At 41.3% G+C, this 16,583-nt stretch overlaps 1 protein-coding gene across 1 annotated transcript in view; it reads left to right on the top strand.

Annotated features, from left to right (window-relative positions):
- Positions 1 to 12,238, top strand: part of prima1 (proline rich membrane anchor 1) — a 74,323-nt gene extending 62,085 nt beyond the window's left edge. Inside the window, exon 4 of the mRNA XM_041214664.1 lies at positions 9,469 to 12,238. Coding sequence (XP_041070598.1) covers positions 9,469 to 9,568 — 100 coding nt within the window. The 3' untranslated portion in view covers positions 9,569 to 12,238. The remainder of the gene's footprint in view (positions 1 to 9,468) is intronic.
- The last annotated feature ends 4,345 nt before the right edge of the window (positions 12,239 to 16,583 follow it).

The raw sequence follows: 16,583 nt of genomic DNA, 5'->3' as shown, positions 1-16,583 counted from the left end.
GGGGGTCACCATTGACCAGAAACTGAACTGGACCAGGCACATAAGCACTGTGGCTACAAGAGCAGGTCAGCCTCTCAGAATTCTGGCACCCAATAGCTCAGCTTCTGACTTTGCAAAGCCTGTACACTATCTACTATGCACAAGTGAGGAATGTGATGAAATATGCCCACTGACCTGTATGAGTGCAGGTCCAACAACACAAGAAGCTCAACACCATTCGGGAAAATCTTGATTGGCCACCCATCCACCATCTTCAACATTCACTCTTTCCACCACCAGCGCACAGTGGCTGCAGCAACTTGCCAAAGCTCCTTTGATAGTGCCTGCCAAACTTGCAACCTTTACCACTTACAAAGGCAAATCAGAGTAGCGACATGGGAATATCACCACCTGAAACTTCCTTTCGAAATACACAATCCTAACTTAGAAATATAACCCCTTCTGCATTGCCAGGTCAAAATCCTGGAACTGCCCTACCCACCAGTGCTGTGAGAGTAAGTACCTTCATGACAGAGACTGGAGCTATATAAGAAGGCCTCTCACCACCATTTCCTCAAAGTTATCAGCAATAAATTCTGGACTTGCCAGAAATGCCTACATCCCATGATTTAATTTTTTAAAAACTGTCTTATTCGTCAGCAACCACCGTATTACTGCCTGTAAGTCTCATGAATTATTCAGCTTTCTCTCTGAATTGTATGTTTCATTCCACATTTCTTCATAGAGTAGATTTAAGCAAACGTCTTTGTAGTCAGATGACACTAAATAGCTTCAATCATTATACCAAATGCTAGAACCATCATTCTGTGATTCTTAATGTTAAAAATCAAATTTCTCTACATTGTCATTTTTAGCCTGTATTGTACAAGGTTAACAATAATCCTCAGAACTCTTGTAAGTGGATGATACTTTAGGTAATTATAGGTAGCAGTCTTAACCCTGACTTTTGCTCCAGTTCTAAATTTACAATGAACGTTAATATTAATCTTTGGCACATAATTAATATTTCAAACAAGGAATAGCTAAGTCTAGGATATGTTTCAGGCATTACTGTATTCTAAAAGCAACCAAAATGATCTCAGGACAAAGTTAGAATTTTATGTAGGAGCAAATACCTTTTAAACAAAATTCAATAAATGATGCACAGAGGCTGCGAGTCTGCTTCCCCTCAACATGTTGCCATTACAACCCAGATCTGAGAGGGCAGACATTTTTATGTGGCTTAAGTCTGCACATGAAAATGTACGGCTGAGAATATTTGTCCATGACTGTTAAAAGGAGCTTAAAAAAAAAGATAATTATTGTGCTTTGATTTTTTTTTTGAGGAACAGATCAAATTCTAATTAGAAGAATTTTACCAATATTAGTTTGATCACTAACTTCTGCAATTCCCAAAGCTGCTACCTAATGGATTGCCACTATTTTACATTGTTGCCTAATAGTTAACCTTTAATTAGGTTTGTTACCTAATAAGCAACAACATTTTACTCTTAAAAGGAAGTTTTAATGATAGTGACATCAAAATTACCTACTTGCTTCTTGTAATCTAAAAACCCGACAACCTCTTTGATTGAGACTTGGGAAGCAAAAAACATTAAATTAGTTTGAAGTTGCCGGATGTTAATGTAAAAAAAAAAATATGGTGGACAACTGCAGATTTAATTTGCAGATTATCCAGCTTACTCAGTTAATTGGGCTGAAAGCAATACATTTAAACTAAAATGAATAAAAGGTAAAGATGTACACCTTTTGTTTTTGAAATCTCTGAAAAATATAAATTGTAGTAGTTGTGAACAAGATAGGTTGTCAAATATGATCAAAGATCTAACCAAAAAGAAAAAAATGAGTAGTTTGTTGGGTAAATTGTTAACCCATTCCTTATCGTTTACTGAATTCAGTAAGCAGACAAGGCTTTCACTTAGTAGCAGAAAAAATATAGAAAAAAGAAAGGCCATTCAAGTATATTATCTGCCTGGAAAAATTCTCCTATAGACTCTCTACAACTTACTTAATACATTAATAGAGTTGGGCAGTCACTGGGAGAAAAATTGGACATGGCTTGAAAACAGATGCAGGGAATCACAATACCCGATTAACCCTCACCTTTTTGTTGTAATGTAGGCAACCTGCAAACTTAGTACTGCCTCCTCATTATACTGATTGTACAGGGCAGCCAGTGCTATGCATACTGTTGTGTGGCTGCATTTCTTATCATGGAGCGCAAAATCTTGAGAGGGTATTATAAGTTCAAGCTAGGCTGCACTAGTTCAAGCAGCATGAACCTCTTAAAGGGAAGGAGCATTTTGGTTGGAGCAGGTGCTGAAATTCATTGAATTTTCCATGTTGAAAAACAACAATTGAATGGCACAACATGGCAGACAGTGGGCTCCAAGGTTCTTCATCATAGCTAGAGCCTTTGATGTGGTAGATCAATAGGAAGAGGGAGATCCTGTACTCCTCCAGTGGGGCCAGGAGGCTCACTGGACAAATTTTGAGTAGACAGAGGGAGCAGATAGCTGTGCTGGTCAATTCCAGAAGTGTAGTCCCAAGGACTGGTGTCAAAAGATGTTCAGTGGTCTCACATGAATGGCTAATGTTTGTGAATGCATCTTCAAATGTAATGTTTCACCAATTGCACGACTAGCCTCACACACCTCTCAACAATCTCCAACAATTACGAATCATGCCTCACTTTCATAGCTTCGCCTCTGCCTCGCACACTTAGCTGTGTTGGATGCATCATATGCACATATCACACCTGGCACACGGTAACCACATCATCCAAGCACCCTGCGCCGCATTCATTGACACGGCCCCTTCTCTCTTGAAGTACGGGATGGCACATAACTGAAAGGGAAAAGGCACACTGCATGTCCTAACCCCAGTGGATAAAAGGTAGCTTGCCATTATGCAGTGGTCATCACTGAGGCTGTGGCCAGCGTCGTGGCTGAAAGAACTGACTGTATTTTTCAAACCCTCCTTTCTCAAATCCCATCTCCCGCCGCCGCCCCCCCCCCCCACCCCCCCCCCACCACCACCAATCCCACAATACCTTGTGATTCCCTAGCTGCAGGTTAAGTAAGCATGCACAACTTGCTTTCCCCCTTCCCCATCCCCTCATAGCAACCCTATCCTTATGCATTTCTGCTTTCAAACACCCAAGAATTGCCACTTGACCAGGCAGTGATGGAAGATGAAGTGCAAGAAGAAGAGGCTGACGATGATGAAACAGCATCACTCAGTCACATGCTTGCACCCACTTAGCTCAGATACTAGCACTGCAGGTATTTCAGAGGGTAACATAGAGATGGGATCTGCACGTGGTGAGTCAGCTGCCATGACTGGACTGCAGCTAGGCCAGGGCAAAAGGGCTGCGTAGGTGTCAGCTTCCTGGAAAGCGAGATTGTGTCCGAGTTCTGTTGCAGAGGACTGAGATGCAACTTCAATGGGATGGTGTACAGAATAAGACTGATGGGCATGCGCAATAAAATGCTTGATGCATTGGGAAGGCTGCCAGGAAACCTGCGATCGCTGTCAATGAATGTAGAGGAGTCCAGCACCAACTTGGCTCCACTTGCTTCTTCCTGGTCAGACAGAATGCAATGTCTTCCCATGTCTTGGCATACAGAGCATCAGTGACACCATTATATAGCAGTGAATGTCAAATGGAGAGATGTTACAGTTGGCGGTTGTTCCCACTTGGAAGGATTCCATTACAAAGGAGCTCATAGCCATCATCAGCTTCATAGCCACTGGCAGCGCCATCCCTGCCCTGTTTTATTTGTTCACAGGATGTGGGCATCACTGGCTTGGCCAGCATTTATTGCCAATCACTAATTACCCTTGAGAAGCTGATGTTGAGCTGCCTTCTTGAAGCCCTGCAGTCCCTATGGCATAGGTACACCCACAGTGCTGTTAGAGAGGGAGTTCCAGGATTTTGACCCAGTGACAGTGAAGGAATGCAATATGTTTCCAAGTCAGGATGGTGTGTGGCTTGGAGAGGAACTTCCAGGTGGTGGCATTCCCATGCATCTGCTGCCCATGTTCCTTATAGTTGGTGGAGGTAGCAGGTTTGGAAGGTGCTACTAAAGAAGCCTTGGTGAGTTGCTGCAGTGCATCTTGTAGATGGTACACACTGGTGCCACTGTGCATCGCTGGTGGAGGGAGTGAATGTTTAAGGTGATGGATGGGGTGCCAGTCAAATGGGCTGCTTTGTCCGAGGTGGTACCGCGCTTCTAGAGTGTTGTTGGTGCTGCACTCAACCAGCAAGTGGAGAGTATTCTATCACACTCCTGACTTGTGCCTTGTAGATGGCGGACAGGCTTTGGGGAATCAAGAGGTGAGTCACTATCTGAAGAATTCCCAGCCTTTGACCTGCTCTTGTAGCTGCAGTATTTATATGGCTGCTCCAGTTCAGTTTTTGGTCAATGGTAACCCCCAGGATGTTGTTAGTGGGCGATTCAGCAATGGTAATGCCATTGGATGTCAAGGGGAGATGGTTAGATTCTTCCTTGTTGGAGATGGTCATTGCCTGGCATTTGTGTGGCGTGAATGTTACTTGCCACTTATCAGCCCAAGCCTGAATATTGTCCAGGTCTTGCTGCATTTGGACATGGACTGCTTTGGTATCTGAGGATTCACAAGTGGTGCTGAATATTATGCAATCATCAGTGAACATCCCCACTTCTGACCTTATGATGGAGGGAAGTTCATTGTTGAAACAACTAAAGATGGTTGGGCCTAGGAGGAATTCCTGCAGCGATGCCCAGGGACTGACTGATTAACTTCCAACAACCACAACCATTTTCATTTGTGCTAGGTATGACTCCAACCATTGGAGAGTTTTCCCCTGATTCTCATTGTCAGTTTTGCTAAGGATCCTTGATGCCACACTCGCCCAAATGCTGCCAAGGGCAGTCATTCTCACTGCACTTCTGCAGCCCACCTGCAAGAAGCAGCAGATTTCAATGAGCACCTCTTTCATAAAGCAAAGATGTTCCCATGCATCTGCTGCCCTTTTCCTTCTAGGTGACAAAGGTTGCGCATTTGGAAGGTGCTGTCGAAGGAGCCTTGGTGAGTTGTTGCGGTGCATCTTGTAGACGTACACACTGCTGCAACTGTGAGTTGATGGTGGAGGGAGTGAAAGTTTAGTGTGGTGGTGGGGTGCCAATCCAGTGGGCTGCTTTGTCCTGGATGGTGTCAAGCATCTTGTGTGTTATCGGAGCTGCACACATCTAGGCAATTGGAGAGTATTCCCTCACGCTCCTGACTCGTGCCTATGGATCGTGGACAGGCTTTGGGGAATCAGAAGAAGAGTCAATCTCTACAGAATTTCCAGCCTTTGCCCTTCTCCTGTAACCACGTTACTTATATGGCTGGTCAGTGAGGTTGAGATAAAAGAAATGTTCCCTGAGAACACGGGTAAAAAGGGCCTCCTGCTGAGAGCACCCCCCATCCTCAACCTTCTCCTCCTCTGTACAAGGAACACAAAACATTAACATACAGCAAGCAATTAGGAAGGCAAATGGCATGTTGGCCTTTATTGCAAGGGGATTGGAGTACAAGAATAAAGAAGTCTTGCTAGAGTTGTACAGGATTTTGGAGTACTATGTGCAGTTTTGGTCTCCACCTTTAAGACAAGATATTCTTGCATTGGAGGCAGTACAGTGAAGATTCACTAAATTTCTCCCTGGGATGAGGGAGGTTGTCCTATGATAAGAAGCTGAGCAAATTAGGTCTATTTTACCTGGAGGTTAGAAGAATGAGAGGTGACCTCATTGAAACGTATAAGATTCTGAAGGGGGTTGATAGGGTAAACGCGAAGAGATTGTTTCCACTGGTCGGGGAATCTAAAACACGGGAGTAAAGTCTCAGGGTAAGGGGCCGATCATTTAGGACTGAGGGTTGTGTATCTTTGGAATTCTCTATCCTAGAGGGTTGCGGATGCTCCATTGTTGAATACATTTAAGGGGGTGTGGTGGGTGATTGGCAGATTTTTGGTGTCTCGGAATCGGGATATGGGGAACGGGCAGGGAAGTGGAGTTGAAGCCCAAGATCGGCCACGATTGTATCGAATGGCGGTCATATGGTCTATTTCTTCTCCTATTTCTTGTGTTCTTTGTGAGCAGCTTGTCCTCTACATTGCTTCTGCTCAATTGTGCTGTCACGCAGCAGCCCAAGGGAGATGGTAACTACAGCGTCCATAACAAGCAGCAAGTGGTCTGAGCTGAACCATTGAAATCAGAACCAAGGACTTTATCACATATAACACCTCTCCCTGTAGATTTCCCCACCTTTATATAACAGTAGAAAACTCACAGCACTTGTACAAACACAGCAGCAACCAGTAGAAATTAATCAGCAACTAAGCCAAAATTAATTGATGATCCCTTTAATTAGCACTGACGGGGGCTTGTTCCCTGATGCTGAACTCCTCATGTTTAGTTGCGTGTGCTTAAGAGAGGGTGTTTACTGTAACACTGAGGTCAGAAATGGCATGGTTCATGTCAAATCAGCATTACACGCTGTCTGACTTCACGATCTGCCTACATTGCATGCTTTCAGTGCACACTCCTTACACCCGTGCTAACACCCTCACCAAAATGGAATCTGGCACGGGTGGCACTGATGCACTAAATCTCGCCCCTAGCGAAAATAAGGACACTAAGGAGCCATATTTTGCAGCCACTGTGTTTATTACTGATGCTTCAAAGTCAATTCAAAACCGACGTAACATTCTTGATCAACCAATGTAGTAGTATGTTGGCTATTGTTATACAGTTACCCCTTACAAATTAGCTGATGCAGGCATAGCAGTAACAGAACACTGAACTGTGCAGAATCACCAACAACACAGGGAACTGAATACAACAGTCAATTTTATAGTTATTGGTGAGGTTGTACTGTCATCGCACTCACTCTTAAACTAACTGGAATTCAGCATAAACTTTGAGTTGATCTGAAAGCATTTACATTATTTCCCATTGGTCAGTGAAGCAGCCACTTCCCAGCCATGAGATTTAGAAGTCATCATCTTCTGTCTTTGTGTTTTGGCAACTTCAGCACAAAATTCCAACTACTCCCAATGTTTTTTTTTTACCTTGCCCCATTTATCCTTTGCTGAGTTTAACATCAGCTAATGCACAAAAATTTAAAACTGCCTTTTCTGTGTGCAAGTGTAGACTAGTTAGAAAATTGTACCAGTACAAATGATCTTTGTGTCAAGATGAAATTTTCTCTCACATTTAATTGGCTATATTCTTCTTAATTCAGCTTTCTTCACGCACTGCAAAGGCTGCCTCTTGTCCAATTGATCTTTGGATATCACTTGCTTGACATTGTAAAAGTTTGACACAAGCCCACTTATCAAGTTGCCCTTGCCTGTCACTGCCTGTAGCAAGCAGGCAGCATGCTTAATTTCAGCAATTTCCCCTAGCCACAGCATTGAGTCTTCTCTACCTGTTGTTACTTAAATTGCTTCAGGCTACTGATCTTCTGACAAGATTTTCTACGAAGATTATCAAACTATTTTTTCTCTTTACAAATTATTCCTGAAAGAGCATCGCAGCATATAAAAACACAAGTGAGGTGTGAGGCTGTCACCCTTTGTAAGGAAAGGTGGTATCTGTTAAAGGAAAGAGACCAAGTCATCTATTGCAACAGTATGCACTCTTATCAAAGTCTTCAAACATGATAAATTCCTGTTGGTGCAATGAAAATCCTTTGGTTTTCTCCCAAAATTCGAATCAGAAGAACCAGCTTGCCTGTGGAGACATGACAGGCACTGACAACACGCCCAAGTTAAAAAGACAAGACCCAATGACAGTGCCGGCAACATGTCCATGTTGGATAGGTAAAGCACAATGGCAGACACTGGCAACATGCCACATTAGATAGAAAAAGCCCATGACAGGCACCGGCAACAGACTCATGTAATATAGGTAGGGGCTGATGTCCAATTTCAGGCTGGCCATTGGCTTCCCAGTTTGGGTGGTATTATGGCCACATCTCTGACTTTGGCCAAGATTTTCTGTCCCCACTGTGGCATGATCCACCGGGAGGATGCAGTGGCCCAGCTATTGATTTTCGGGGCTGGACGATCCTGGCAGTGGGCGGAGCCAGAAAATCCCACCTATTGTGTCTGAAACGGAATGTTGTGCTTTTCTACCCTGTGGCATATACATTTGTTAAACATGCAACTCTTTTCTATTAGAATTTGATAGAAAGTACTTTATATCTTTACTTCAGAATTGATTTGTGGTCATTTTTAAGTCAGAAATTGGAATTGCATTTCCACTCTTGAGTTGCAATAAACTTCCATGGTTTGTAATTAATTGTTTCTGCAGTCATGAGATCCATTCTGGACTGAATCAAAAGTCGATTCTTATTTGAATTGACTTGTATATACTGTTGTAGTAAAATTATACATTTCAGGACTGGAGATTTTTTATAGCAATGAACAGCTCTTGCAGTCTAGTGCACGTCCTCTTCGCTTAAGACTTTGTGGAAGGACCATTTTTATGAATGTACTTAGCAAATCTGACATGCAAAGCTTTTGTACTGCATTAATGACTTTAAGGATTTTTTAGCACGAGAAATGTATAATATATTAAGACACATTCTCAGTGTGCGTTAGTGTGGAATCATTAAAAATTAATCAAACTGCTTTTCGATTATAAATAGCTGTCTCTTATGTAACTGGTTCTCCGAAAAATAACCTATGTTGTATTCTCTGTTTAGGTGAGGGTCTTTTTAATAGATTATTGTCAAATCTGTAATCATAGCTGTCAACAATAAGCAAAAAGTTGTGGGATTTTAACAAGCCAGTTGGCCAGTTTATAATTAGTGAACTTTGATAACAATGTAATCATTGAACAATAATTTATAATAATTATGGAAAATGATGCTGCTGATTCTTCTTCATAAACCCAAACTATGCTTTGTTAAAAGGATTGGGTCATTTGCCTGCTTCTGTGAAAAACTATTTGCTTTACGTCCTTTAACAGTTAAGGCATAAGGGCAACTTTTACAGTTGTGGCCTTCCAATGCAGAGCCTCTTCCTTCAGGAGTGAATATTGGAAAATCCTGGGCATGATGCCCTTGAATTTCTTATCCTCTATTTTGTAAAAGCAGCCCAATAAGCATGCTGGATACATGGGACATCCTTTGTAATGGAATTTAATTTAAACAGTTAATGATGACACTTCTGTAGTCTTTGATGCAGAAATGTGGTGATTAAAATGAAAGGGGTGTGTGATAGTTCCTCAAGCACTCAGACTAATCTTAACAGTTTAAACATTGCTCAACGTTCAGTTTCCAAAAGTGGTGGAAAACTCCCTTTTAAAACTGCAAACTTGACCCTTTTCCAAAAACATATAAAATGCATGGGATTAATAAGTACTAACAATTAATATTTTTTTCTGTTTTGTTTTTCATTACATTTAACCATCCTTCCCTCACTGGAATCAGGAAGCCGATGCGGAAAGAAGAGAATGGGACAAGTCGAGCTGAATATGCAATGACCTCCCAAAATGACAAAATGCCGGACGCAAATAGTGCAATCATTTAGCTTCTTAAAAATACTGCCACCAAGTTATTTCAAGACAAGAGAGTGTCTAGTTTAAAATACACACTTGTGTTGTGTGTAAAGGTTGAAAAGGTGTTCCGAAGATAAGGACTTCATTTAAGAAAAAAGTGAACACATCAGTTATTCAGAGCAGAGAAACAGACTTCCCTTCAGCCACATTGACTGTGAGGTGAAGGATAAGCCTGCCAATCAAACTAAATATGAGACAAGGCCTCATAATAAGGCATAATCGCTGCTTGCAGCTTCCGTTGAAAGCAACAACTTCAAGATGCCTCAATCCTGGGTGAATCTCAACTACTTCTTGCAAACAATCTATAAACTCTCTCTAAAATAACTGCAATCTACTAGAATAGTTTTAACATGCTGTATTCAGTTGCGACCGGAGGTGGTCATGTTGAAGCCTTTACCTGCTTGACCAATGTCTCCAGAATAAAACAGGCTACAGTGAAAGGGAGCAGATCGCTTCCATAAAACCAATGGACCAACAAAGTTCATCACACACAGCGCGTTTGCAGTCTGATTGACTATGCAATTTCCTTTAACTGAAGACATCTCATCAAAATGTACTAATTTTTTCAGAAAATATAGCCAGTAAAGTTTTGTGAATCACTTTGAAAACAGGTGCTTCATTGGCATATCATAGTTTTATTTTGTTGGTTAAAGCCTTTTTTACACTGGCAGGTTTTATCCCAGGTTGCTTATTTTAAATCACAATAAAGAATGCTGTTAATAGTCACAAACTTGGTAAAATATTACATTTCTTTTTTCAGGACCAAATCAAGTGGTTTATACTTCAACTGAACTTAGAAACATTTATTTTCTATATCAAACATGTACTGTATAATGATTTGTAGAACTTTGAACATAATGTTTTGTAATAAACATTGTTGAACTTGTTCTGCCACCAATGAATATTGTCAAAGTCAGTCAGGGCAGATTTCTCATCACTTCCCATTTCCTTAAACTTTTGCATTATTTGCATTGATGCTTTTCACTTCTGGATTCTTGTTTATATAAATATTTCTAATACATTTTCCATTGTACTTTAAAGATTGCTTCTAATTTACAAAGAAAACTTCCTTTTTAATCTAAGAGTATGTTCTGCAAATGGCCTGTTTTAGGCTCGGAGTTCTTTTATGACACATGAAAGAAATTTGAAAGAGTTGTGTGTGCCTTTCACATCTATGATTCTGAAACTGAAGCGAATTGACTTCAAAAGCAAATGTAGTCCAGTGTAAAAAAGGCTCTAATTTATCGAAGATATGACTAAAATACATCTCTGGTTTTATGATGTTTTCTAATACTAAAGCCACATTTCATTCTTCTTTAATGAACAACAAATAATTATGTTCTGTGGTAACTGCTGATAATATTCAATAATGGGTTAAACTGTCTAAATCTTAACCGTAAAGTTCCTGAGTTATTCCTTTTTATGTTTATGATTTGTACACATAGAACATGGCCTTTTGTTACATATTCAAATTGACTGCATGCAAAAGTGAGAATGTACGTAGACCGAATGCAGAAATGATTAGCATGGCCCAGGTTCAGGATCAGCTTCCTCTGATTGCAATCTTCTAAACTCTCCACAAAGCTTTTAGAAGCACATAGGTTTATAATCTAGTCATTTAATTCGTAAATACCTGTTCTTGTAAATTCTTAAACAGTGAAGCAACTTTGTGCAGGTTATCCAACAAATGTTGCTTGCATCAACACTTAGTAGCCAACCAGTGTACTTTTCTGTAGATGATTACAAAGGAGTCAGAAATTGGCTTTGATGCCTTGTGGCCATGATTGAAGTCCATGTATAGAATTAAACACAGAGCAAAAGTTTTGAACAATGTCAGTTTTCCTCCTAGAATCAGCATCCTTTTGATACCCAAGCTAGACAGCCTCCAACCACTATGCTACATCTAAACTTATTGATCTGCACGTAAATGAAATGTTGATCACAAAGGGCTACAATACTGTACCCATAATTTCCCAGCTTTTGTGGTAGCTCAGCACTGGAAGTGTTGGATGTTGAATTTACTCTTTGCTCTTTTCAGCCTTGAAAGGGATCCTTCAACTAGGTTTCTTAAGTTGAAACTTATGTTCCAATTCTATTGCCATTCATTATGGAAGTACTTTCCTAAGCAGTGAAGTAGTAATTAAGTCAAAATAGAATCTGACAAGTAGAAAAACTCCTGTTGGCAATTGCCGTGGATATCTGCAGAAGGCTGCTAAACTGTATAAAATGGCATTCTCTAGAGATCTGAGATATTTCCATGATCACTGCACATCCTCCAGATACTATAACATCCTAATAAACATTGAGTCGTAACTTACTGTCAAAATAATTATGAGACTAATGATTCTTATTTTAGCGCAAACGCTCCAGCAACTTCAGATGAGGGTCAGACACACAATTGAATTCAAATATTCAAAAGTTGATGTTTGAGTTGTGCCACTTCACCATTAGTTTTGTGAAAATGACGAGTTGCTGCCTGCCTCACTATGAAAATGCATTGAACGGTGTGAAGTTGCTGTATATGGGCAGTAGAAACAAACAAACTCACCACACAAAGTTACATTTTTGAGATCTCCAATAATTAAACCTGAAAGAAATTAGGCTCCATACTTGCAATAGTTAATTTTCAGTACCAGAGAGATTGCTTGGCAGTAATTAGTACTTACTGTGTCATTAAAAGGGTACTTTGAAATGGGCAACATTTAACTTTTGAAACAAAAGTAAAATACTGCAGATGCTGGAAATCTGAAATAAAACAGAAAATGCTGGGAATACTCAGCAGGTCAAGCAGCATCTGTGAAAAGAAAAACAGAGTTAATGGGCTGGATTATACCAAGGCTCAGCTTGGCTGACTTGCCCTGCTTTAATTTTTTGGCCAACAGGCCTTTAATTATTATAATGAGGTGAGACTCCTATCACACTCCAGGAGGAAGTCAGTCAGAGGCCAGCAGCCCTGCAGTATTGGCAGTGCCACCAGGAGTGGCGGCCACTGCCGTTACTGCATGAGGGCCAGGGCAAGAGCAATCAAGTATTCTCCAGCACCCAGGCAAGTTCGGGATCTTGCCAGAGCTGGATTGGCAGGCCCTGGTAAAGGGAATGAAGGAGCATGTTGGACAGCGCAAGAGGGGAGGGTGAGCACAGGCAGAGAAAATTGTTGGGGGGGGTGGGGGTGCCTCTGATTGGCACCAGGGATCCAGAAAGTAGGCACCCCCCCCCCCCTTCACTGGATAGCAGTCTGTAGGGTCAAATCAGCTGGGCTGCATATTGGGCGCAGGCATCTCTCACCACCTACTAAACCTGAGCAGCGCAGGTTGAGGTCCTTAAGTGGGTATTAATTGCCCGAGTAAGTATCTCATTTGGGCCATGGGCAGCTGGCCCAACCGCTGCCACCCCGCCACTCATAAAATCACGACAGGGTGGGCGGTTATCCAGTAGGCATGCCATGGATGGCACAGTACCCAATTTTATTGGTCCACCTGCCCTGCTTCCCTTCTCGCAGATGGCCTGTAAAATCCAGCCTGGCTTTCAGCTCTGTGAACTTCTATCAGAAGTTCTGTTTTTCACTCCATGATTGCTGTCTGACCTGCCAGCATTTCTAGAATTTTCTGCTTTTATTTCAGATTTTCAGCATCCTCGGTATTTTGCTTCTGGACAGAAAGTTAAGTCCTATCCATTTAAGTCTAAATGCCCTTTTATTGATGTAGTACATACTAATTATTAGAGAGATAGCTATCTCTCCAATGCTGAAAATTATCTATTGCAAGTACAGATTCTAACTCCTTCAGGTTTCAATTGCTGGAGATTATAAAAAGTGTAAAATTAAAAGCAAGTATTTTTTTCATTTCTGTCTTTTCTCTCAATCCAATTTTTCTTTCCTCCTCTAATTCTCTTTCTGTATTGTCATCTGACATTGAATTCACTCACCCAAATTTACACTCCTTTCTCGCTTTTTGCGCTGTTAATTTCATAATCTTTCAGTTGATTAATTAGGGAGACCTGCTCGCTATCATCTACAGATGCCCTGCAGCAACACACCAAGGTTCCTTCGACAACACCTTCTAAACCCATGACCTCTACCACCTCGAAGGGCAAGGGCAGCACACACATGGGAACATCACTACCTGCAAGTTCCCCTCCAAGTCACACACCATCCTGACTTGGAAATATACCGCCATTCCTTCACTGTCGCTGGGTCAAAATCCTGAAACTCCCTCCCTGGCAGCACTGTGGGTGTACCTGCACCACATGAAATGTAGCAGTTGAAGAAGATAGCTCACCACTACCGTCTCAAGGGCAATAAGGGATGGGAATAAATGCTGACCTCGCAAACAATGTCCACACCCCATGAACGAATACATTTTTTAAAATATTGGCGGAGGTCTAAGAACAGTTTAGCTGCCCACTTGGAAGGAAAATGAATGCATACAAATTGACACATTGTAACAAAACTTCTGTTTATAAAATGGCCAGGCTAATACAGTAATGTGTTAGGCTGAGATTTATAATTAACATTTGGCTGTTACTGATCTGAGGATGGGCAAACTAAACTTCTACTGCATTCCATAGAGAAATACCTCTCTTGTTGCACAGTGCTTCTCTCTAACATCACAGTTGAGACTGTTAACAGACTATGCAAGGGCTCACAGGTACAAACCCACGTTCTACCACTTCATAGAGCTTTCTAGAATGTTCCAACATGCTAACCCATAAAAGCTATCAACTATACAAAATTGCCTTAGCATTACTGCCCCCTCATGATCGAGCTTCCATGGAATATAATGTGGAAAATTTAAGGCTCACCGAAACACTGGGCTGAATCTTGACTGGGGTAAGTTGCACAGGCTGGGGATCAGAGATTCCGTTGGCAAACCCAGAAGTTCAGGTTTCCCCACATAACATGGAGTTTTGACTCCACAGTGTGTGTAATTTTGCTTTGACAGACTCCCCATCCGGAAGTCAACTTGTTGACAGGCTTGGCTTCCAGTCAAGCGGGGAGTACTCTGGAGGAGACTGCAGCTCAGGTAAGTTGCCTCCTCCTGCTCGTTGCGGGTGGGGTGACGGTGGCCCGATTCCCTGATTTGTTTTGGGGGCGGTCGGGAGATGATGTCTGATTTGGGGAGCTAGGGTGAAGCATTTAGCTTCTGTCCAAAGTTGCCTTCCGCTTTCCCGAGACCTGGGAGCCCTGAAAATCAGATTAGATCAGAGGCTTCTAGCCTCATTAAAATATCCAATTGGTGAACCCGCCTTCTAACAGTGAGTTGGTTGCCCGGCCCTTGTTCCATCTCATTTAAACACGGAGGTGGACTTGTTGGGGGCAGGTTTAAGATTTTAATGTTTCACATGACCTCCACCCGACAGTTTGGGGGTTTGAGATTCAGTCCGTCGAATTGAGTTATAGCAAGTTAATCAAAGCTCTAATAACATCCTTTTCTCCAGATTTACTTGCAGCTATATATTATACATATTTAGTTTTGCAACAGAAATATAAGTTGACATTTGTATATATAGAGTGAGATTTGTATCTTTACTACATGAAAGATCACCTGGGCATAGCACAGAAAGGGAAATATGGTAGGGAAGATCACATGTCTCTTACAGAACCCACTTCCAGCGTGAAATCCTCCCTGCCATTTTCTCCTTTCTGTGCTCCACTCAGGTGGTAAAGATGAAAATCTACGCCATTGTATTAATACATAAGAAAAGATATCCCGGATTTATATAATATCCTTTCATGTCCACAAGACATCCCAAAGCATTTTACATCCAATAGAAAGATTAAATTTTGTTATCGTAAAAGGTATAAACCAGATAATACCTAGTTGTTCTTTATTTGCGCCTTTAATACTGACAAGTCTTGTCAAGGTTTGCTTCCTTGAAAATCACTTTACATTTGCTGCATGACATGTGTAGCTGCTGCTTTGTTCAACGCGCTCAGCATTTTATGCATTTGCAACATTTTTTTGGCACTGTATATTTCTTAGTTGTTAATTGACATGGTTCATTTCCAGTCCTGGAGTACAACTGAGTACAGTTTTCACTCGAAAATACATTGAAATATTGTGGCAACACTGGAAAATGACAAAGTGAGAGAAACAAACTAAATTAATGACAGAACATCATCCCTGTAATACAGGCAGTTTCATAAGGGTATATAATTTATTTTTATGATTGTTTTCTCACCAATATCTAAGCTATTGTCACAAGTGTCAGAGTACTTCAGTCACAAATGTTTCTTTGAATGCCAGCAACAAATCAGAATGAAAGCTTGACAGGCAGTTTAAAAATAAAGATTCATTTAAAATCTCACACAGCCTTTTATAAAAAAAATCTCTAGAGTTTCAGATGACTTGCTGAATTTATATCAACTTTAGGATCTATATATATATACATATATAGACCCTAAAGTGTGTGTATATATGTAGTATAATTTATAATATATAGCGTCGGTAGGGAAAACCGAATGGCAGAGTATTATTTAAATGGTGATAGATTGGGAAATGTTGATGTACAAAGAGACCTGGGTATCCTTGTACACCAGTCACTAAAAGCAAGCATGCAGGTGCAGCAAGCCGTTAGGAAAGCAAATGGTATGTTGGCCTTCTTTGTAAGAGTTTTGAGTACAGGAGCAAGGATGTCTCACTGCAGCTTTACAGGGCCTTGGTGAGACCACACCTGGAGTATTGTGTGTAGTTTTGGTCTCCTTACCTAAGAAACGATATACTTGCCATAGAGGGAGTGCAACAAAGGTTCACCAGACTGATCCCTGGGATGGCAGGATTGTCGTATGAGGGGAGATTGGGCTGACTAGGCCTGTATTCACTGGCTATTAGCAGAATTAGAGGGGATCTCATTGGATCATACAAAATTCAGACAGGGCTGGACAGACTGAATGTAGGGATAATATTATGTTTCCCCTGGCTGGTGAGGTCTAGAATAAGGGGTCACAGTCTCAGGATATGGGTATGTAATTTTGGACTGAGATGAGAA

The sequence above is a fragment of the Carcharodon carcharias genome, chromosome 20 (assembly GCF_017639515.1).
Source record: "Carcharodon carcharias isolate sCarCar2 chromosome 20, sCarCar2.pri, whole genome shotgun sequence".
Classification (NCBI taxonomy): domain Eukaryota; kingdom Metazoa; phylum Chordata; class Chondrichthyes; order Lamniformes; family Lamnidae; genus Carcharodon; species Carcharodon carcharias.
The sequence above is the reverse complement of the archived record's forward strand: the minus strand, read 5'-3'. Positions and strand labels throughout refer to the sequence as shown.